At 48.2% G+C, this 23,549-nt stretch overlaps 1 protein-coding gene across 7 annotated transcripts in view; it reads right to left on the reverse strand.

Annotated features, from left to right (window-relative positions):
- The window catches only part of LOC142590715 (beta-hexosaminidase subunit alpha-like), a 254,126-nt gene that overhangs the window by 98,522 nt on the left and 132,055 nt on the right, over positions 1-23,549 (reverse strand). For all 7 annotated transcript variants that reach the window (XR_012830233.1, XM_075703140.1, XM_075703137.1 and 4 more), the window contains one exon: positions 16,051-16,123. Coding sequence is in view for 6 of the 7 variants with exons in the window: in XM_075703140.1 (XP_075559255.1) it covers positions 16,051-16,123 (73 nt within the window). In the remaining variant the exon portion in view is untranslated. The remainder of the gene's footprint in view (positions 1-16,050; positions 16,124-23,549) is intronic.

A 23,549-nucleotide genomic window follows, 5' to 3' on the forward strand; every position in this document is an offset into this window, starting at 1 on the left:
GGGTTCCGTCCTTTTTCTTCACCAAGACAACAGGGGATGCCCACGGACTTTTCGACGGCTGGATGATGTCGTCGCGCAGCATTTCGTCGACTTGTTCTCTTATAGCTTCACGTTCTCGCGCCGAAACTCGGTAAGGGCTCTGACGGAGTGGTCGAGAGCATTCCTCGGTGATTATGCGATGCTTGGCGACTGGTGTTTGTCGAATCCTCGATGACGTCGAAAAGCAGCCTTTGTATCGTTGGAGCAGACTTCTGAGCTGCTGTTGCTCAATCATAGGGAGATTTGGATTAATGTCGTAGTCTGGTTCGGAAACCAGGGTCGTCGGGGTAGATGCGGCGGAATCCGAGAGGACAAACGCATTACTTGTTTCCAGAATTTCCTCGATGTACGCGATCGTCGTGCCCTTGTTGATGTGCTTGAACTCCTGGCTGAAGTTTGTCAGCAACACTTCAGTTTTCCCTCCATGCAGTCGAGCGATCCCTCTTGCGACGCAAATTTCACAGTCTAGCAGTAGACGTTGGTCGCCTTCGATGAAGCCTTCTACGTCAGCGGGTGTTTCGGTGCTGACCGAAATAACAATGCTGCAGCGAGGCGGGATGCTCACTTGATCTTCGAGCACACTCAAGGCGTGGTGACTACGAGGGCTCTCCGGCGGCATTGATTTACCTTCAGACAGCCTTATTGACTTCGACTTGAGGTTGATGATTGCGCCGTGTTGGTCCAGGAAGTCCATACCGAGAATGACGTCTCGTGAACACTGTTGGAGGATAACGAAGGTGGCAGTTTAAGTCTGGTCATGAATGGTTATTCTTGCCGTGCAGATCCCAGTCGGCGTGATGAGGTGTCCTCCAGCGGTGCGGATCTGAGGGCCTTCCCATGCGGTCTTAACTTTCTTCAACTGGGCGGCGATGTGTCCACTCATTACGGAGTAATCGGCCCCTGTGTCGATTAAGGCAGTGACTGCGTGGCCGTCGAGAAGCACGTCGAGGTCGGTTGTTATTTGTCTGGCATTGCAGTTAGGTCTTGGCGTCGGATCACGGCTGCGTCGTGTTGAACTAAAGCTGGAACGTCGCGTCGTCAAGTTGTCTTTCGTCGGTGTAGTCTTGGCTTCCTGACTTCGTCGGGACGGCGGGGTGTCGTTATTATGTCTTCGAGATGGTCTCTTCGTCGTCTTCGTCGGCGGCGGAGGATCTTCGTCAGTTCGACGAACAGCAACCGTTCCTCCATCGGTTGCTGCTTTTAGTTTTCCGGATATCGGCTCGCAGAGCGGCACCGGGCTGGGCCGGTGTATGGTCGGCGCTGCGGTGACAGATAGCGGCCTGGTGACGGCCAACGGGATGGTCGTCGAAGGTTCCACTGAGTGGCGGTGGGGTAGTCGGCGATATAACGAGGTCGTTCGCCAATTTGTGGTCGCGGCGCGTTAACGGCGAACCCTCGGAGTCCCATATCCCGGTATGGACATCGTCGGTAGACGTGACCCGCTTCTCCGCAGTGGTAGCAGAGCGGGCGGTGGTCGGGGGCGCGCCAAACGTCGGTCTTCCTTGGAACGCCGCGTGAGGGGACGGCTTGGCGTGCTGGCGGCGGGGGTGGTGGTGGTGGACGACGAAACTGTGTCGTCACTGGGCCCTGGCGTGGACGCGGAGGGGGTACGTGACGGCGGGCTACAGTGGCGTAGGTCATCGCTTGCGGCTGAGGTTGCGGCAATTCAGGGGCTACTCCGAGTTATTGTTGGACCTCCTCACGAACGGCGTTGGCAATCGACGCCACTTGAGGCTGTGATGACGGGAACAGCTTTTTGCAGCTCCTCCCGCACGACCGCTCGGATAGTCTCGCGCAGGTCGTCGGTGGTCAGTGACTGAACTCCGGCGTAGTTTGTCGTGTTAGAGCGGCGATTGAATTGCCGGTTCCGCATTTCCAGTGTCTTCTCGATGCTGGTGGCTTCGCGAAGAAACTCCTCGACGGTCTGCGGTGGGCTCCGTACCATTCCGGCAAAACGTTCCTCCTTTACACCACGCATCAGTAGGCGGACTTTCTAATCCTCGGACATTTCCGGGTCGGCGTGGCGGAATAGGCGGCTCATTTCTTCGGTAAAAATTGCTGTGGTCTCATTTGGTAGTTGCACCCGAGTTTCTAATAGCGCTTGGGCTTGTTCTCGGCGTACGACGCTTGCGAATGTCTGCAGGAAGCCGCTTCGGAACAGCTCCCAGGTCGTTAAGGTGGCTTCTCGGTTCTCGAACCGCGTCCTGGCAGCGCCTTCCAATGCGAAGAAGAGATGTCGCAGTTTGTCGTCGCTGTTCCAGTTGTTAAAAGCAGCGACCCTCTCGTATGTCTCAAGCCAGCTTTCCGGGTCCTCGAACGAGGAACCACGGAACGTCGGGGGCTCCCTGGGCTGCTGCAGCACGATGGGGGATGCTGGGGCTGCCATTGGGGTGGACTTTGTGGCGATCTTCCTGGTCGTCTCAGGCAAAATGAAGACGGCGGCTTGCTCGATGGTCCGGGACTACGTTGGTGTTGTCTTTGCGTTCCGGGCTTGGATCACGGCTTGTCGGGGGCGTCCGGTACATGAACGAAAAGCACCTCCACCAGATGTCACGTGGTGGTGACGTTAGGAACACAGTAGCAATACTGTGAAAGACAAAACTTTTATTGGGCGAACCTGTGCCCACAAAACAGGCTACACTTACAGCACAACGATAGCGGCGAACACGGTCGGCGATCGTCGAAAATCTGATCTGCGGGTCAAGCGCGTCGGCTTTTGTAGAGCAGTCGTCGAATGTTCCAGACTAATCGTTCGGACCCGCGTGCCTTCCACAAAGTTCTACATCATTCGCGTTACGCGATGAAATCAGATAACACAAGGTTCGGCGACAACAGACAGCGGATAGAAGCATCGATAACTTTCCAGAACCTTCGGATACATGCAGGCGCGTCCCATGCTGTGCGATTACTTTTGTTAGGCGGCGAAACGTGGTTGCCCGATAACGATAAGTACACGTGTCAATATTAGTAATGACAATGCCAGCTTTGTCTCTTAATGCACACATCCGAGTCTTGCCTATTCCTAGTTTCTTCTTGACTGCTGTTAGCCTTCCTCCATTCCTGAGAGCATGTTCGATTCTATCCATATTATACTTTCTTATTTCAGCTGTCTTATGCTTGTTGATTAACTTCGAAAATTCTGCCAGTTCTATTCTAGCTGTAGGGTTAGGGGCGTTTATACATTGGCGTTTCTTGATCAGATCTTTCGTCTCCTGCCATAGCTTACTGGCATCCTGTCTAACGGAGTTACCGCTGTTTTATTGCACACTCTTTAATAATGCCCATAAGATTGTCGTTCATATCTTCAACACTAAGGTCTTCTGCCTGAGTTAAAGCCGAATACGTGTTCTGTAGCTTGATCCGTAATTCCTCTATTTTCCCTCTTACCGCTCTCATTGATCGGCTTCTTATGTACCAGTTTCTTCCGTTCCCTCCTCAAGTCTAGGCTAATTCAAGTTCTTACCTCGATTCATTCAAGTTACGTAAAACACCCTGTATGGGACAGAAATGTATTCCAGCATTTGAACTACAATATCCATTTCGTACAGAAGACGTTCCTATTTTGGACGGCATAAATGTTCCGCCGAATTCAAGTTAAGTGCGTGGTTTTCGACCTGTGGCTCAGTCGTTTTGCAGCTGTGTGATTCCCTACGAGATTGTGGGTTCGATTTCCGACGTCATCGGCTGTTTATTATCGGCATCATCGGCTGTTTATCAATGCAGCTGAACACAGATATTTTTCTTCACCATGCTATCAATATATGTGAAGCACTACAGGCGAAAAAAATAAACGCGAACCCGACCACTATGACCATATTTAAAAGCACTTGTTCCTTTGAGGCATTATACTCTGTCAATTTATGAATTGTAGTAGTGAATAAAAATCGAGGTGAACATGAATGAGCTATGTCAAGTACATCTAATTCAGTGGTAACCCAAAAATTTTAGATGATGCGTGTGGCAGATACTAAGCGGGCTGTCCGATATAAAAAGCTTAAATTGTAGGGTTTTACGTGCCAAAACCACGATATTATTGAGGCACGCCGTTATGGGGGACTCCGGAATAATTTAGACCACCAGCGTTTCTTTAACATGCACTTAAATTCAAGTACACGGGTGTTTTCGCATTTTGTACCCCATTGCAATGCGGCCGCCGGGGCCGGTACTCGATCCTGCGACTTCGTGCTTCAACTAACAAAGTGAAGCCAAGTAAAAACTAAAATATCAATTATGTCCCTTCATCGTCTTTTTTTCTACGCTGTGGAACTCACACTTGAAGCACTGTTTTATGCCATTTTACCGCTTTTCTTATGCTGCTATTGAACTAATGCTTGTGGTACTTTTTTTCTTTGATACCAGGTGATTTGGTCCATCTCATTTGTATTTTATGTATGTTCTACTCTTACTGCTGATATAACATTTATTGGAATATAGTTGTATTCATCGACTTCCTTAACATTACCACCATGCATTGTAATTAGGTTTGTTTTGGATCAGTAGTCACAATATGTCTGAGATTATTGTTTGGGTTATTGTGCGCAATTTCGTATGTATTTTTTGCCTTATATGCATCCTTACGTTGCTGTATTTGCCTGTCTCTGCCAATTGTACTGGGTCGTGGTTTTACTCAAGCCGTCTAGCGACTTTTTGACCGCGGCCCTCAGCATCGCCAATGTTGGAATAAAGTTTTATTTGAAAACCCAAGCCACAAAGGAACCACGGCGGCTCAGATGTAAACATGCTCTGGAAGGTTGAATTCAAATGTTGACACTCCTTTTATTAGAGGTGAATAGTCAGTTGAAGTGACTGGATTTGCACAATACTCATTTTGTTGAAGTCAAAGAAGCTATCTGCGTGTTCAGGTCCTCTGTAAATATCTTGCTCCTAGCATAGCAAGTACCCGGCAATGTCTCTCAGATAGTATAGACCCAATTTGAAAAAGAAACACAGATAATTTTGCTTAGGAAGACACCAGTAATTTTTCATAGCACTGAATCAGTATACTACTATGCGTGATAAGATAGCTCGCCAGCTTGGGCAGCGTCAGCAGTTACACCGCCGCTGGGGCGTTCGTGATGCGGTATATAAAAGCCGCTGCTTTCTGATAATAAAGGTTCTTTGGTTGTTGCTCGTCGAAGGTGAAAGACGCACACTTCTTTGCGTCTATTCGCGACGCAAACATGGTGTCAGAAGTGGCGCCCGCCGATCTGAGGCACCACGGCTCTCGGACGTCAGACTAGCCCTGAAACGAGGACGTCGCGGGCCCACTAAACAGTGCCAGACGCCGGACATGCCAACGAGTGTCTCACGAGGAAAGACCAAGTAACATGGCTTTCTTTCAAATTGCTCCACCTGAGCGCTTAAGCTTCGCAACGCCCAACGACCGGCCTCCCTGGAAACAGCGATTTCTTCGCTTCCGAACTGCGTCTGGACTACACGGGAAGCCAGAAAAGAGTCAAGTAGATGCATTGGTGTATCTAATGGGACCTCAATCCGAGGATATCTTCAAAACGTTCAAGCTTGAGCCCGGCGACCAGAAGTTTGAGATCGTACTGCAAGAGTACGAGGCCTACTTTGTTCCTCGACGGAACATCATGTATGAAAGGGTCAAGTTTAACACCCGAACACAACAAGACGGCGAATCCGTCGAGGATTTTGTTACTGCAATGCACGCGCTTGCTTCCACGTGTGACTACGGGGAGCTGCGGGAGGATTTAATTCGAGATCGTCTCGTGGTTGGTCTCCAAGACCGCAATATCTCGCGAGCTCTGCAACTCGATCCGGACCTAAAACTACAGAAAGCATTGTTGGTGGCACGACAGCACGAGACCGTCAACCAACAGCAGGCAGATATTCACCGCGTGCGAGAACAGAAAGTTCACCGAATACAGTCCCAGAGGAGTACACGACAAGTTGGGAAGAACGCGCCTCCGCCTGAAAGTGGAAACAACGTTCCCAAACCATGCGGCTGGTGCGGAGGAAACAGGCACAGTCGAGTGTCCTGTCCAGCGAAAGATGCAGTCTGCAGAAAGTGCGACAAAAGAGGACACTTCGAGGTGGTTTGCCGATCAACCAGAGCTGTCAGGAACGTCGAAAACCGGACCGAGGAACCAGGCTCCCTCGGAGTCGCGTCCCATTCATCCGCTTACAGGTGGAAAGTTCCCATTCTTGTTGAATCCTCGAATGTGGTACTTAAAATAGATACTGGAGCGGACGAAACGGTCATTCCTGCGGAGCTCTTCACTCGCATTTATCCCGCGATAAAACTTCAACGAGCAAAGCGCCGGCTTCAGGGGCATGATGGTAAATCCCTTGCCATATCTGGTATGGCTGCCATGAATATGACGTTTGCAGGAACGAGCAGCCGCGAGGGCGTGTACGTACTTCAAGGCCTCCGAACCCCTCTTCTTGGGAAACCAGCGATAGAAAGGCTCTGCGTAATACCACAAATCAACGTGGTGAAGAAACTGGACCCCGAATCTGATTTTCCACAAGTGTTCCAGGGACTGGGGACCTTCAAAGAGTACGACCTCAAGTTTAATCCGGAAGCAAAGCCTTTCGCGCTGTCGTCCCGACGTAGAGTCCCCCTGCCTTTGTTCGAAAAAACAAGACAAGAGCTCGAGCGGATGCAAGCACTAGGCGTCATTTCTCCTGTCACCGAGCCTACTACATGGTGCGCACCTATGGTTGTCGTTCTTAAACCCTCGGGTGCTGTTCGAATCTGTCTTGACTTCACGGAACATACAGATACGTTCAACGAGAATGGCATCCCAGCCCGGCCGTCGAGTACACCACCGGAATGCTACGAGGATCCAGCACGTTTTCGAAACTCGACGCGAACTCTGTTTTCTGGCAGATACCGCTGAGTGAAGGGAGCAAAGAATACACAACTTTTACACGCCGTTCTGACGATTTTATTTCAACCGACTTCCATTCGGAATTTCGTCGGCCCCCGAACATTTTCAAAGACGAATGGGACAGGTTCTTTCAGGACAGGAGAGAGTCGTCTGCCGCATGGACGATGTGCTTATTTGGGGTGCCACGCAGGGGCAGCATGACGAGCGGCTTCGGGCAGTGATGGACCGCCTACGCACAGCGGGCATTGCCTTGAACAGAGATAAGTGCGAATTCAGTGTCACGCAGATTTCATTTTTGGGACATACAATCGGGAACAACGCAGTGCGTCCCGATAAGCAAAAGCTTGACGCGGTGACAGAAATGCCACACCCGACGTCCAAGACAGAGTTACGGCGCGTGATGGGCATGGCAAATTATCTGGCCCGCTTTGTGCCCCGCATGGCTCAAGTCCTTCAGCTTCTTTCGTCCATGATGAGCTCAAGACAGGATTTTGTGTGCGGCCCGCGCAGGAAGCCGTCTTCAAGAAGCGGAAGACTCTTCTTTCATCGGACCCTGTTCTGGGAATCTGATTCAAACATGGAAACAGTGGTCACTGCAGACGCCTCATCATACGGTCTTGGAGCAGTCCTGCGCGAAAGGCAAAAAGACGGTCAATTCAAAATGATTTCTTATGCTTCCAGAACTCTTACAACCACCGAGCGGCAATACGCCCAAATTGAAAAAGGACTTGCCCTTGTGTGGGCTAGTGAAAAGTTTCGTGATTATCTCGTAGGAAAGCGCTTTAGCCTCGAGACAGATCACAAACCACTCGTATCTTTGTTTGGCTCTAAACGAACTGATGAACTAACACCCAGGCTACAAAGAATGCGCATGCGTCTGATGTGCTACACGTATGATATTGTGTATGTTCCAGGCCGGGACTTATCGGTGGCGGACGTGCTTTCTCGGTCACCTCTTCCACAAACGGAATCCCTGGAACTGGAGGACGAGATCCAGGGCTATCTGCGATTGGCGACTTCGTCAGTCCCGGTAACAGCGCCGAGTTTACAGCTCATCGCCCAGGAGCAAGAGCAAGACCCGGTATGTCAAGCTCTTATCAACCTGTGTATAAAAGGCTGGCCAAGCCGTCGAGGCGTTGGGTTTCACCTGAAGCCTTACTGGAATGTGAGGCAAAACATTGCTCTTGTTGAAAACCTGCTCATGTGCGGCTCTCAGATAGTGATCCCATCGACACTACGGCAGCCCGTCCTTAAAGTAATTCACGAGGGGCACTTTGGCATTGAGAAGTTCCGGGCACGTTCCAAGAGCTCAGTTTCGTGGCCAAGTATCGACGCGGACATTGAACGACTTGTTAAGAGTCGCCACAGCTGCCTCAAGCAGAGCACCAACCGAAAGATGCCTCTGCAACAGACTAAGTTTCCAGATAGGCCATGGCAGCGCATTGCGATGGATTTATTCTTTCTTGAGGGAAAATGGTGGCTTATCATCACGGATTATTTTTCACGATACCCGGAGCTCGTAGCGCTGAATAACCTGATTTCATCAGCAGTAATAAACCACTGCAAATCCATTTCCGCTAAACACGGGATTCAGGAAGTAGTTGTTTCTGATAATGGGCCACAATTCTCAAGAGCCTTCGGCGCTGAATTTTCAGTTGCATCAGAGTGCAACTTTCAACACGTGACATCTAGCCCTCATTATCATAAGAGCAACGGAATGGCAGCGTCTTCCGTGAAAATTATCAAGGGCTCCTTAAAGAAAACTGCTGACGCTTATAAAATTCTTCTGGCCTACAGAGCAAGCCCACTGAAAAACGGATGCAGCCCCGCCGAGCTGCTCACGGGGAGACGACTGCGCACGGCCCTGCCCACGTCCAGCGAAAGCCTCCAGCCTCGGACACCAGACTTCCTAGAACTAGCAGCTGTCGAGAGGTCGCAGCGTCAGCGCCAGAAGAGAGACTACGGTCGACGCCACGGAGTGCGCGATCTGCCCGAACTGTCCGAAGGAACAGACGTATGGATCGTAGACCTCGAAAGAGAAGGAGTTGTTCGATGAAGCACCGACGAGCCCAGATCGTACTGGGTCGACTCCGGGGAAACTTCTCTACGCAAAAATCGCACTCATCTCGTCCCGCTGCCTCCGACTAGTTTAGAAGACAGTCGAGCAACAACGCAACTGACAGCGGAATTACCAGAAATAGGCGATGATGAAAGAAGTAGCGCGCGACAGTGTAACCATCCCTGTCACAATCACACACGAAGCGGAAGGTGTGTGGTTCCTCCAGAACGATTCTTAACAAAAGTGACTTCAATAAAAAAAAAGAGAGGAAGATGTGTGATAAGATAGCTCGCCAGCTTGGGCAGCGTCAGCAGTTACACCACCGCTGGGGCACTCGTGATGCGGTCTATAAAAGTCACTGCTTTCTGATAATACAGGTTCTTTGGTTGTTGCTCGTCGAAGGTGAAAATCTCACACTTCTTTGCGTCTGTTCGCGACGCAAACATACTATACTTAGGGTGAATATTATCCTAACTGAGAAGGCGTCAATTAAAAATGTATGCGCAGCTATAAAAACGTAAAGAAACATAGCTAGCAGGGGCGTTATCACCGAGAATTTCAATTTGACACGGAAAGCCTACGCACATAAATATTACGGAAGAACTTGCCTCACGATGGCTGTTGACTATAATGCAAATAGGAATCGAGCAATTTATTGAGAGACCGTATTAATGAGGTGACGTTTATTTTGCACTTGTACTGGTAATTCTGAGACTTTCATTGCTTCAGCTATGCACGACATACTCTGATATCGTCCGACTTTACTGTGGCACTCACTTCCCACAGTCCCCCACAAGTATGGCCGCATGTTCACTACTGTATGACGCCGACACAGTGATGAAGGAATGACGATGAATGAATAATATCGATGGAACGCCAAGGGCTTATATTATAAAGACGATGCCCTGACGACAATGAGGTATTGATTTTTAACTTTTGGGGATGTTATAGTGACGACCCCCGAAGTATCAACAGCTGGTACCCCAGCAAAAAGAAGCGGGGGAGCATCTTACTGACCAACGGCAATGACGCAACGATAGCCTCATAATAAGGCTTGAGTCTATCGACATGAACAATTTCGCGTTCCCGGTGAGGATGGTCAGTTGGGGGGTCAGAAGCTGGAGGATTAAAAGAAATATGGGGTTTTATGTGCCAAAGCCACTATCTCATTACGAGGCAAGCCTTAGTGGGGAACTCTGGACATTTAGACCACCTGGGTTTCGTTAACGTGCACCTAAATGTTCAAACATGTAGTTGACGGGTGAAGTTTGGGTAATGACATGATAAGGACAATCACATTTCGGTAGTACATTGGAAGAGAGGCCTGGACTCGTAGGTGAGATCTACAGACAAACAAGGGATTCAGTCGGGATGGTTGAAGCAGGTCGGCCGTCGTCACGTCGAAGTTTTTGCGCGATTGGCCAGCGATAGTGAGGGAGCTGTTGAGCGGTCGACATTCCTCGGCATGCTTTGCGCAGGTAGAAATCTAAATGCACTTTGATATATCTGGTTCATATGGAACGATCGCGTCGATGGTACTGGAAGGTTCAGGGTGTTAGTTAAGTAAAAACAGAGAGATTCAAGTCGTGGCTTGTTTGTCAGTGTTGTAGGCTTATGTTACAAACAGCACGGCAAGGTCCGAGTTAAAATGCTCCGAGGCGACATATATGGACAGCACGAACCGGTCCGTCAGACCATTTGTAGTGGGGTGGCCTTATTGGTGCGATGCAATAGGTAGCATTGATGAAGGAGAGACTTTATTGCTTCGGAAAAAGACACGCGCCCTCGGTTACTCAAGAGTTTGCGAGGAGCGCCATGGCATAGAACGAGGTGATGGAGGATGAAGGAAGCGACTTCGCGCGCTGTGGCGGCATGCAGGTCAGCGGCTTCCGCATGTAGCGTCAGGTGATCGCCCGTGACTATGCTCTAACGGTTGCCAGCAAGCGTAGATGGGAGAGGATCCTATAAATCAATCCGGACGCGGTCAAACATGTGGACTGCGCATGGAAGAGGTTTTAATGGAGTGGCTGGATGAGGGACTGGTTTGCGACGTTGGCAATTGAGGCACGAGTTGACATATTTGCTGAGGTAATGGCACATGCCTCGCCAATAAAGTCCAAGGCAGGTGTAGGTCGTGGACACGCCGCCATAGCCATACTGCGGGTCGGCGTGAAATGAACCGCAGACATCGCTACGTGGTTGGCGCGGCATCACTAGAACCCACTTCCGGTGATTGCAATGACAATTTCAACAGTACAGAAGTCCATCTCAAATTTGGAAATGTCATGCTTGACGGCAAAGCGCACTAGGCACCGGCAGTGCGACCGGAATTTCTAGAAGACTCAGAAGAACGGCTACCCACGGGTCCTTTTGCTACTCTGAAGCAAAGTTGGTGATGTCTAAAAGTAACAAAGCGGGTGTCAGGGGCAAAAGGCTGTCGACATCGGGTGGAGTTGGCGAACGTGTCAAACAGTCGGCGTCAGAATGTTTCCACCCGGAGCGGTAGACAACGCTGATGTCGTATTCGTGCAGACGTAGCGCCCATCGCGCGAGGCGGACAGACGGTTTTTTGAGTGACGACGACTAGCAAAGTGCGTGGTGATCGACTACGACGTCAACAGCTCCACGGTAAAGCGAAGGCCGCAATTTAGCAAGAGCCCACACAGTGGCTAAGCATTGCTTTTCAGTCATAAGGTAGTTGGCTTCAGCTTTGGTAAGAGTTCGGCTGGCTTAGGCTATGACGTACTTGCCAGTGCCACATTTTCTTTGTGTTACCACTGGGCCAGTGTTAGTTTCCGTAGGAGTATCAAGAAGACAGCATGGTGTCAACCATATTAAGAAGCGAGAATGACGACAATGGTACGACCAAGAAGCCGTGGCGACAATAGTATGGCAACAGATGAATAATAGCGTTCGTGGGACGATGCCGTAATGACAATGATGGAATGAAAACCGTGGCGTCATCAACAACATCAGCCTGGTTCCGCCCGCTGCAGGGCAAAGGCCTCTCCCATACTTCTCCAACTACCCCGGTCATGTAATAATTGTGGCCATGTCGTGCCTGCAAACTTCTTAATCTCCTCCGCCCACCTAAATTTCTGCCGCCCCCTGCTACGCTTCCCTTCCCTTGGAATCCAGCCCGTAACCCTTGATGACCATCGGTTATCTTCCCTCCTCATTACATGTCCTGCCCATGGCCATTTCTTTTTCTTGATTTCAACTAAGATGTCTATAACCCGCGTTTGTTCCCTCAGCCGATGTGCTCTCTTCTTATCCGTTTTTTCTTTTTTTTCTTATTCTCTTCTCTGTCTAGCGGAGTTACCACCGACTTTTATTGCACACACCTTAATGTTTCCCATAAGATTGTCGTTCATTGTTTCAACACTAAGGCCCTCTTCCTGAGTTAAAGCCGAATACCTGCTCTGTAGCTTGTCCGGAATTCCTGTATTTTCCCTCTTACCGCTAACTCATTGATCAGCTTCTTATGTACCAGTTTCTTCCGTTCCCTCCTCAAGTCGAGGCTAAGTCGAGTTCTTACCATCCTATGGTCACTGCAGCGCACCTTGCCGAGCACGTCCACATCTTGTATGATCCCAGGGTTAGCGCAGAATATGAGGTCTATTTAATTTCTAGTCTCGTCATTCGGGCTCTTCCACGTCCACTTTCGGCTATCCTGCTTGCGGAAGAAAGTATTCATTATGCGCATATTATTTTGTTCTGCAAAGTCCACTAAGAACTCTCCCCTGTTATTCCTAGTGCATATGCCAAATTCCCCCACTGACTTGTCTCCAGCCTGCTTCTTGCCTACCCTGACATTGAAGTCGCCCAACATTATAGTGTACTTTGTTTTGGCTTTACCCATCGCCGATTCCACGTTTTCATAGAAGCTTTCGACTTCCTTGTCATCATGACTGGATGTAGGGGCGTAGGCCTGTACGACTTTCAATTTGTACCTCTTAATAAGTTTCACAACAAGACTTGCCACCCTCGCGTTAATGCTATAGCGTTCCTGTATGTTACCAGCTATATTCTTATTATCAGGAATCCGACTCCTAGTTCTCGTCTCTCCACTAAGCCCCAGTAGCACAGGACGTGACCACTTTTTAGCACTGTATGTGCTTCATTTGTCCTCCTGATTTCACTGAGCATTATTATGTCCCGTTTACTGCCCTCTAATTTCTCCAATAGCACTACTAGACTCGCCTAACTAGATGACGTTCTAGCGTTAAACGTTGACAGGTTCACATTCCAATGGCGGCCTGTCCGGATCCAGGGATTCTTAGCAGCCTCTGCTACGCCACAGGTCTGACCGCCGCCGTGCTCAGTTGCTTCGCAGCTGCTGGGGACTGAGGGCCGGGGTTTGATTGTTGTGTTGATATAAGAGGTTGTGGCCAAGTACTGCACCAGGGTGGCCAATCCTGCTCTGGTGATGGAGTGCGTAACCGGTTCTGGTCACCGGGATCAGGCCGCACTCCAGGCCTGTTTATGAAATTTTATCAACACGCGGATTCTTTTTATCCGGTGGAAAATTGCGCGGCACTGCGACATGAACCATGGTCCTCTTACACGCGAGGATGCTCTACCTCTACGCCACCGCTGCACCTCAGGTTTAAATGAGGATTCAGCATAATCAGGATTGAATGAAGAACAACGAATGAGGAACATAATTACGAACAAGAGATGACGTCGATGAATCGACGAAGGTGGTATGAACATGACAGCAATTCCACAATGGGAGGACGTAACTGATGTAATCACGGTGAAGCAACATCGTGATGACCAATAGCATGACAAGAACGGTATGACGATGATGGCATGACGAGAGTCGCATGTGGAAGTTACAATTACGACTATGGAAAGAACGCGTCAGGATTCCGACAATCGTATAACAACGAATGTATGACGACGATGCAGTGACGACGATGGCATCACAACGGCATGATCGAAATCGGATGACGAGTATATGATGAAATTGGAGTGACGATGACTGTATCGTGAAACGTCTATGACTGAGATGTCGTGACGACAATAGTATAAAGAGAATCGGATCACGAAGCTGGAATGACGTCGATTGAACGACGACGGCATCACAAGGCGGTGCGACAAGGAATGCACGAATTCTGTATGGTCGATGGTGGCACGACAAGTGTCAGATGAGAAGGCGGAGCTGAAATGACGACGAAAGTGGTACGACGTCAACAGCGTGATGCCAGTTACATGACGTTCCCGAAGTAACGACGATCGCGAAACGCTAACGTGACGATGATGACGATGATAACATGACAACGGTACGACGACGATGGCATGACGGGAATCGGCTGTCAAGGTTACTATGAGCATTATGGCCGGAGCGCGATGGAATCCCGAGAATGGTATAACGACTAATGCATGACGAGGACTCAGTGACGACCAGGTGATGGTAACGGTATGAGGAGAACGGGATGACGAAGAATGAGGGTGACACTGGTGTGGCAATTGCTATATCACGAAGTTTATACGATCACGATGGCGTAAATACGATGGTATGACAAAAGTCTAATCTTGAAACTACAATGACGATGATGAAAGGCAACAACGACATCACAAGCATGAGCCCAGACCTAGTGGGCCAAGCGGTAATACAAATTGGGCCACTGGGTCGGCGTAGAAGCTGTAATGACGGTTGCATGACGCGTATAATATCACGCATCTGAAGTGACAATGAAGCGAGAATAATGGCATTACGACCAGGAGCACATACCTGGCGGACGGACGGACAGACGGACAGACAGACGGACAGACAGACAGACGGACAGACAGACGGACAGACAGACGGACAGACAGACGGACAGACAGACGGACAGACAGACGGACAGACAGACGGACAGACAGACAGACGGACAGACAGACAGACGGACAGACGGACGGACAGACAGACAGACGGACAGACAGACGGACAGACAGACAGACAGACAGACAGACAGACAGACAGACAGACAGACAGACAGACAGACAGACGGACAGACAGACGGACAGACAGACGGACAGACAGACGGACAGACAGACGGACAGACGGACGGACAGACGGACGGACAGACGGACGGACAGACGGACGGACAGACGGACGGACAGACGGACGGACAGACGGACGGACAGACGGACGGACAGACGGACGGACGGACGGACGGACGGACGGACAGACTCAAAACGGTTTAAGTAGGCAAAGAATGCTATTGGCATTTGATAGAAAACACTAATCACCCACCAACGCACCAACACACAAAAGTAGTGCCCTAAAACCGGATCATTAGGTACGGAAAGTATTTCGAAATGTATTGCTGCACAAAATTAACTGCGCATTGACTGTTTCCACGACTCACTTGTAGCAATGAAACATATAAACCCTCGAGCTAGCTCAGTACTTGCGGAACAGGTATATACGTAAGTATCCTGACTAAATATTTTTTGGGCGAGATTTCCCTATCAGGGCGTTTGAGGGCGCTGCTTTGTCGTGCATATTGTGCGGGTCGGTGCGTATTTACGCGGTATTTTTCAGGTCTCGCGAGCTTTGTTCTTCAATTGGAAAAATTAAGCAGTTTAATAATATCTTGCGCAAAAGATCCCAGTTTTATGTTTCGTGTAGCTGTCTACAGCTTCCTTATTGGCATCTCGTCCTTTGCATTATCAATGACAGTAATTATCGAGTTAGGTCCTTATTCGTAGTTGAATACATGGATATCGGCAACCAAATAATTACTGATGACTTCTCGATGGCACAGGCAAATACACCTGCTTGAGTTTATTCTCATTAAATGAGCCAATAGTTCATTAGAGCTTGGACACTCTAAGCATTCGATGTTCTCGACAGATATGCTGCTCGACATAATGTACAAATGACATCTCGCTTTTGAGACACTTGTCGCGTGGCGTCAATTTGTGTCATAGTATCAATGGTTACACGCCGGTTTAATGCGACACACTTGCAGATAATTTAGATCATACCAATGCACAATGAATTCAAGCGGCTAGGTACGACACTAAACAAAATTAAATGCTGTCATTCAGCAGTCTGCAGACAAGCGTCAGCTGGCGTGCAGAAAGAATCGTTACACTCACCTTCACCTTGTTGTCGAACACCTCCTGCCAAACCACGTAGCTCTTGCGCAGGTTCTGAATAATTTCTAGCAATCTGCGGGACACAGCGCATTGGATAATTACAGACCATGTGCGAACCTTGCAGGTAAATACGACATTCACGTGCAGGTAAATCACACAGTGCTATAAACTGGGCGCGACCTGGGGAAAGGAGATTCATGTGATCCAAAGGAGGAGCACAGTGCCACATGAGGTAGCTTATTTTTGGGTTAGTAATGGTAACGCAGAAGTAATGGTAGCGCAAATAAAAGAAACGCAAAGAACGCAAGACTGGACAACCTGCGCGCTAAACTAATTTAAAAAATAAATTCAGGGGTTCTACGCACCAAAATCAAGATTTGATTATCAGACACGCTGTAGTGGGATCGGACTCCGGCAATGTTGACCACCTGGGGCCCCTTTTTTTTATTCATATGATATAAGGTGATGTTGGCGCACAGTTTAAGGCCCCGGCTACTCCTCATCTCTTGAGTGGTTCCGTCATACATCGTACAGGGTTCAAGGTTACATATCAAATAGTCTTTTCACACAAGCATCAGGACTTATCACGCAACGTTTCCACAGGAAGACTATGACGTAAGGAATACATGGTACATACAATATACAATGTAAATTTCTCCACACTTATGTAGATGAAAGTCTCAAAAGTACAAAAGATATTGTCGCCTAATAACACAATGTCTATTCAGTGGGTGGTACATACATCGTGTAAATGCATTATCACATACAGTCACAACAGAACAGTCAACATAACATAATTCACAAACAGATGGATATATACAGTGACAATGAAATAAAGGGAACAATGAAAGCGCTAATAACGTCCAGCAATGCCGCTGTCTTCAAGAAAAGTCTTTAGTGCTTTTAAAGCCCTTTTCTGTAAGGCCGTTGTTGGCCAAGGGTCCAAAAGTTTCCTTAAATTGAAAGGTCTGCGGTCTAATTTAATTAGCGCTGATTTAAGTCGGCTTCTTGGTGTGTCGTGATGTGGGCAATCTAGAAGGAGGTGATATATATCTTCGTCTACAAATCCACAATCACATTCGGGGGTTTCCGCACGGCCAATTCTGTGTAAGAAATACTTTGTGTAGGCAGTGCCTAGCCTTAATCGATGAATAAGGGTTTCCATAGTTCTATCTGACAATGGAAATTTGAATTCAATGAATAGATCAATATGATAAGTCCGAGCTCTTCGAATTCTGGTCAAACCAAGTGTTTCTAGACATTTTGAGAGACGTTGCCCTTATAATGCAGCGTAATTCATCCTTTGATATTGGGAGCAGAGCCGTATCATCTTTGAGGTGCGCTTATCGTGCTGCTGTTTTGCCAGGAATGTCGCAATGCCCTGGTATCCATTGGAATACTATTGAATGTTTCGCTTCGCTTGCCTTTGTGAGGTTTTTAAGTGTTTCATATATTATACTGTCACTGAATGTTTTCCCCTTTGTGTTGCAGAGTGATGTTAGAGCCGCCTGTGAATCGTTGAAAATTACCCATTTTTGCGCATCTCTTACTGATAATATAAATTTTATCGCACATAGGATTGCGAACAGTTCAGCCGTTGTGGACGAAGTCGCACGAGATAACGTAAATGATTCTTGTTTGTTGAGGTGCGGTATAATGAATGATGAAGTTGAAGAGGCTGCTGTACTGGAGCCATCTGTATAGACGTGTGTGTATCCTGAATACCGCATATATATCTGGTACAGCGCTAGTTGTTGAGCAGCTCGAATGAACATGTCTCTTTTGGTGAATATCTCATCTACTGACAATTCGATTTTTAGAACTGTAAGCAGCCACGGAGGATATTCGATGTCTTAGTTCCAAAATTCATTTCTTGGCAATATGTGAAGATTTTCTTGAATTTCTACATGAACATAACTTCTATCTCGTTTCATTATGTCTAGAGCCAATGGGTGGTTTTTATGCTGGGTTTGAAGACGGAAATAATGCCGGCATGTTTCTGTAGTTCGCATAACTGGAAATGGTGATTGGCGAGACTCAGCTATTACAAGAGAACTAGAAGTCGCTCGTGGAACTCCTAGGCATAGGCGTAGTCCTCTAGCTAAAAGTCTTTGAAGTCGCTCTTCTGACCTGTGGGGAAGTCCGTGTAAGATGGGAGCGGAATACGCAACTTTTTGTCGTATTATTGCATTGTGAACAGTCAGCATGGACGATACTGATCCGCCCCATGACGTGCCTGCAAGTCTGCGAAGTACAGTCACTATGGCATTGACCTCGTTTTCGAGTTTTTTTTTTGTGGGGTGCCCAGGATAGCTGCCTATCAAGTATTATGCCTAGAAATCGATGCTACGTGACAATCATCAGAGGGTGTCCTTCCAGATTAAGAGTGAAATTTTTTAACTGCCTTCGAGTGAAGGGCAATACAGCTGTCTTTGCGTGTGATAGTACCATTCCTCTCTCTCTCAAAAATTTGCTGATTATATTTATGCCGTCTTGCAATGCCATTTGAAGTGGTTGAGCATTAGACCCAGATGTCCAAACACACACATCATCTGCATACAGTGAAAACTTTAACTGTGATGGCAGCCTTCTTGTTAAATAAGCCATGACACATTTAAAAAGGAAGGGGCTGAGTACGCTTCCCTGTGGTACTCCCTGTTTGACAACATGTTCAGCACTCTTTCCTTCACCCGTCTGAACAAATATTTTGCGACCTGATAGAAATTCAGACATCCATCGCAAGGACCTGCCAGACAGACCAAGTTCCAACATGCTTAGCAAAACATGAACGTGACTAACAGTGTCAAATGCCCTCTTGATGTCTAGGAATACTGCTATAGTCATGTTCCCACGTGCACGCTCGTGCTCCACACAGGTTACTATATCTAATATTACATCCATTGTGCATCTATGTTTTCTAAAACCTACTAAGTAGTTGGACAGCACATTCGTTTCATTACACTACCATTGAAGTCGCGCGTCAATCATTTTCTCCATTACTTCGCATAAACAACTTGTCAAACTAACCGGGCGGAAGGATTCAAGGCACAAGGGCGTCTTGCCAGGTTTTAAAATTGGTATGATTCGAGCGACTTTGCAAGAGTCAGGTACAGTTTCCTCTATCCATAAGTTATTATAGATGTCTAAGAGAGCATTTGTACCTGTCGGTCCGAGGTTTCTTAGCATATTGTACGTAATGCCGTCCGGCCCAGCAGCAGAGTTTTGGCGACATGATGCAATTGCACATTGAAGCTCGCTTAATGTGAAAGTATGATCTAATTGAGGATGTTGGGCACAGTAGCAAGCAGTAATTTTTCGCTTAGCCAACACTACCGAAATATCAAATTCTGCACATTGCGATGAAAAAGCAGGTCTGGAAATAAGCTCACAAAATTCATCTGCAACTATTATTTCACACGTGTCCCGAGCTACAGCGAGAGCACGAAATGGGAAGCTCTGTGTTACAGGTCCGCTTAAAGAACGAATTACTAGAAAAATTCGTGGGACAGCCGTGTGAGGAGACAGCGTGCCGCAGAAATCGCGCCAGCGCCGTTTGCCTAAATTTCCATTCGTCTGCGCATTACATTGTGTATATTTTGAGCCTTTCTGTATGCTTCTAAACTTCCGCTCCGTCGGTAAGCTCTTTCGGATCGACGTCGGATGGCTCTTAGGTGTTCACATTCTCCGTCAACTGCAGCATAGTCTTTTGGAATTGGGACCTTCTTTGTGCATATGTTCATATTGGCCTGCAAAAATTCTGTAAATTTTTCCGCTATTGCATGTTGATTAATTTGATCCGTTAGGCGGTACCGAAAAGCTTGCCAGTTGGTTAGTCTGCTGTAACGCCTGATATCACAGTGCATGCTAGGGTGGTAAACAAGGATTGGAAAATGATCACTTCAGCACGTTTCCATACCGGTTGTCCATCCCACACCATTCACTAGATCATGTGAACGCAGGGTAACATCTATGCAGCTTGAGTAATTATATCCACGAATGAATGTTGGCGACCCATCGTTTAAAACAGTCAATTTGCATTTATCTATGGCGCACTCAATAACGTTACCCCGTGCATCACAATGATCACTGCCCCAGATGGTGTTGTGTGCATTGAAGTCGCCACATATAAATACATTAGAATGAGCTATTTTGAAGATATCCACTAGCGCTTCTACAGAAATCCGGTTTGAAGGTTGTAGATATAGAGTAATCACTGTTATACAGAGCTTTCCAAATGATACTTTACATGCGATGAATTCCGGAAAGTCTGAATCACTGGATTGAATTTGATAAGATGGCAGGTCCTTTGCACTCTGCTAACAGCACCTTGACAAGAAGTCTTGTATATCACATAATTTGATAGGCGAAAGTCGTCATTGATTCCCGCCTCTTGAATGCAAATTATTCGGAAGTTGTATTGCACAAGCAGTTTACGAAAGTCAGCACACTTCCTTCGAAGACTGTTGGCATTCCACTGAAATATTGAGACATTTTTGTAACGGTTGTTCATGCTCTGCCTGCCGCAATTTCGGCCGGATTGTTGACACAATAGTGCTTCTAGAGGCAACAAGGCTTTCACTTCTCGTAGGTTGTTTGCTTCCGGCAGAGCAGACAGGATTGCCTTAAGAGCTGCGAAAAGCATTGGCAAAATCAGTTGTGTCACCGATGCTGTGGTATGTTCGCTATTAGCTGGTGTTACTTCTGCAGTAGACCCGCCGTGGTTGCTCAGTGGCTATGGTGTTGGGCTGCTGAGCACGAGGTCGCGGGATTGAATCCAGGCCAAGGCGGCCGCATTTCGATGGGGGCGAAATGCGAAAACACCCGTGTACATAGATTTAGGTGCACGTTAAAGAACCCCAGGTGGTCGAAATTTCCGGAGTCCTCCACTACGGCGTGCCTCATAATCAGAAAGTGGTTTTGGCACGTAAAACCCCATAATTTCATTTTTTTTAACTTCTGCAGTAGATGAGTAAGGTCGCTGAGAGAGATGTGTGCGAGTACTGGAGCTTTCTTGTGTATTACTTTCTGCCTGTTGTCATCTGGGTTTCCGTAACACTGATGCATAAGACTGGCCACTTGACGGTGATCCTCTTGATTGGTCTCTTGTTTGCACTGTTGCTATCTAGCTACGGAAAGCTACGCTATAAAAAGCTATATAGCTACGGGAAGTAAGCATAGTAGCTTTATCCGCGGTATAAACTTGCAGTCATTCGCTTACTAACTAAATTCACAAGGACATGGAAAAGACAGCACAGAGACAGCGCTCTTTCTGTGTGTCTGCTTCTTTCTCCGTCCTTGTTCAGTCTTGCTTTCCCATTCTATCATGGATTCAAACCAACTAGCCTACCAACGTGTTTTAACAAAATTAACAAGCACAGTGACACGCGCACACAGGCAAACATAAGCACATCTCACTCGATGAGCACGGAAACTCACTGTCAGAATGCTGGAGTGAGGAATCGCGGCAGCAGCAGCGATAGAAATCACCTTTGTGCATCTCTTCAGTGCGAACGAAACATCAAAAGCACAGCGCATACGAAGCTACTGACTCTACGCGCACTCTGCAAACATCGCAGATCATTTAGAAGATGAGCCCCCGCGGGCGCGCTCTTTGGCCACGTCGCAGATCGCTTTCAAAATAAGGCGCCCGCACGGCCGCGTTGTAAGCTGCAGCCACCGTAAATGAACGCAAAAACTTGGAGGACGCTTAAGCTTCGCCTTCAAGAGTGGAACGCGATAGCGTTATCGCACCCCGTTCGCACCGCCCGCTGATTCGCTCGGCATGCTCTTGAGTCACAGAAACACGAAACGTGCGCCTGAGCAAGCGGAACGAGCCAAAGAACTCGGTGTCTTGGAGGGAGAAACGATCTACGCGAGCCAAACGTCGTGATCGCCACGGACAGCCGAGCCGCGACGCGCCATGAAGGCGGACGCGATCATGGAGCTGACGCCTCGATGGGATCGTCCTCTATCTCGCTTGGGAGCACCACGCAGACGCATGACTCCTCGCCAGCAGCACGGCACACATCACTGGGGACGCTTTCGCACCAGACGCGCTATGGCGCAGCGACCACGTCAGAGGCGTCCCGCATCAGATGCTGCACCTAGGAATCGCGCTGTGAGCGGAAAGAGGAGCCGCGTCACCTGAACACGAGGGTTGGAGTGACGGACGCTGGAAGTTGGAAAGGAAGAGAGCGAGAAAACTTATTAATTGCGAGGGCATTGAGGCATACTCGCACCGGTCCACGCACGGCCCCAATGCGCTCAAACGAGACGAAGGGGAGAAGCGGGCGAGTGTCGCGCCACCTATCGGGGCAGCGCCGTACATTGTGAGAAGGGGGTCTTCCGTATGTCCTTTATTACTGTCTGGGTCCTATCTTTGGCGCCAAAAACTAGGCGCCTAAATCTAGACACATGCGGTTGTCACGTGGTGCATATTTATTACGATTGAGCCTTGTCGAAATGAAATTTCTCGATCGAGATTGGCTCATGTGTGAAAGGTGCGGAATGGACACAATTGTGGTTGAAAATGCACCGTGTAACACAGATTTCACAGATTTAGGGCAGAGGCCACAGACTGCCCTGCATGTTTAATTTATACGCCAAGTATGTTTGCAGTTTTGTGTATTATAATTACCATCTCAAATGAACGCTCTAGAAAACAAATTCATGTAGAAGAAATTTTAATGTAAACCTTCCAAAGCAGCCAACTGGTTTATCATCCGACCACTGCAGTGGGGTGACTAGTGCCGAGTTATCAAAAGAGGCATATGGGGCGTATTCTTGGACAATTAATTTCGGCGATACTATCGCTTTCGCGTGACATGCTCAATCAGGAAATCAGCTCATCCGGTTTTGCTGCACCAACGAATTACCGCCCTGTCAGTGATATCACCTAAAGCGATCGTCGGAGATACATCCGCGGAATCTATATATGAAATTCTAATTGGCCCTTTATTACCTAGGTTGTCGACACTATCGCATGCGATATTTCCGAGCTATATATTGAAGTTGGCGTTATTGTCCGTTTGATCACCAATACAAGGTACTGAAACATGCGCGAGGCGTCGTCAGAAGATTATTGTCAGGCGCGATTTCGTGGATGTCGTGCGAGAGCAGTATGTGTTGGGCGTAGTATATTCAATGCATTTGCTGTGGAACGCGCACGTACTCGTTCATGCGCACTCGCTATCTCCGATAAGCAGGGAAGCTCAGTTAATCGGTACAGGGGAGGTGTCATGCCTAGCAGACGCAGCTTGCGCTTCCAGTGAACTTTGTACGCATGCGCTACTCTTGCTGGGCTTTTAGAAATGATGTTAGGTGCAAAAAATAAGACACCGACAGGCGCATCCTGGCTTTGCGCCGTTATCAGGCACTGACCGGCCGGCCAGACGACCCTGGCGCAGTACCATAGAGAAATTTCAACAAGAGCGGACACTCTCATAGAGTCCCGCAGCCGAATTGACTGTAGCACACCAGGCGGATGGTATTAACTCCTT

Source organism: Dermacentor variabilis, chromosome 8, assembly GCF_050947875.1.
Source record: "Dermacentor variabilis isolate Ectoservices chromosome 8, ASM5094787v1, whole genome shotgun sequence".
Taxonomy (NCBI): domain Eukaryota; kingdom Metazoa; phylum Arthropoda; class Arachnida; order Ixodida; family Ixodidae; genus Dermacentor; species Dermacentor variabilis.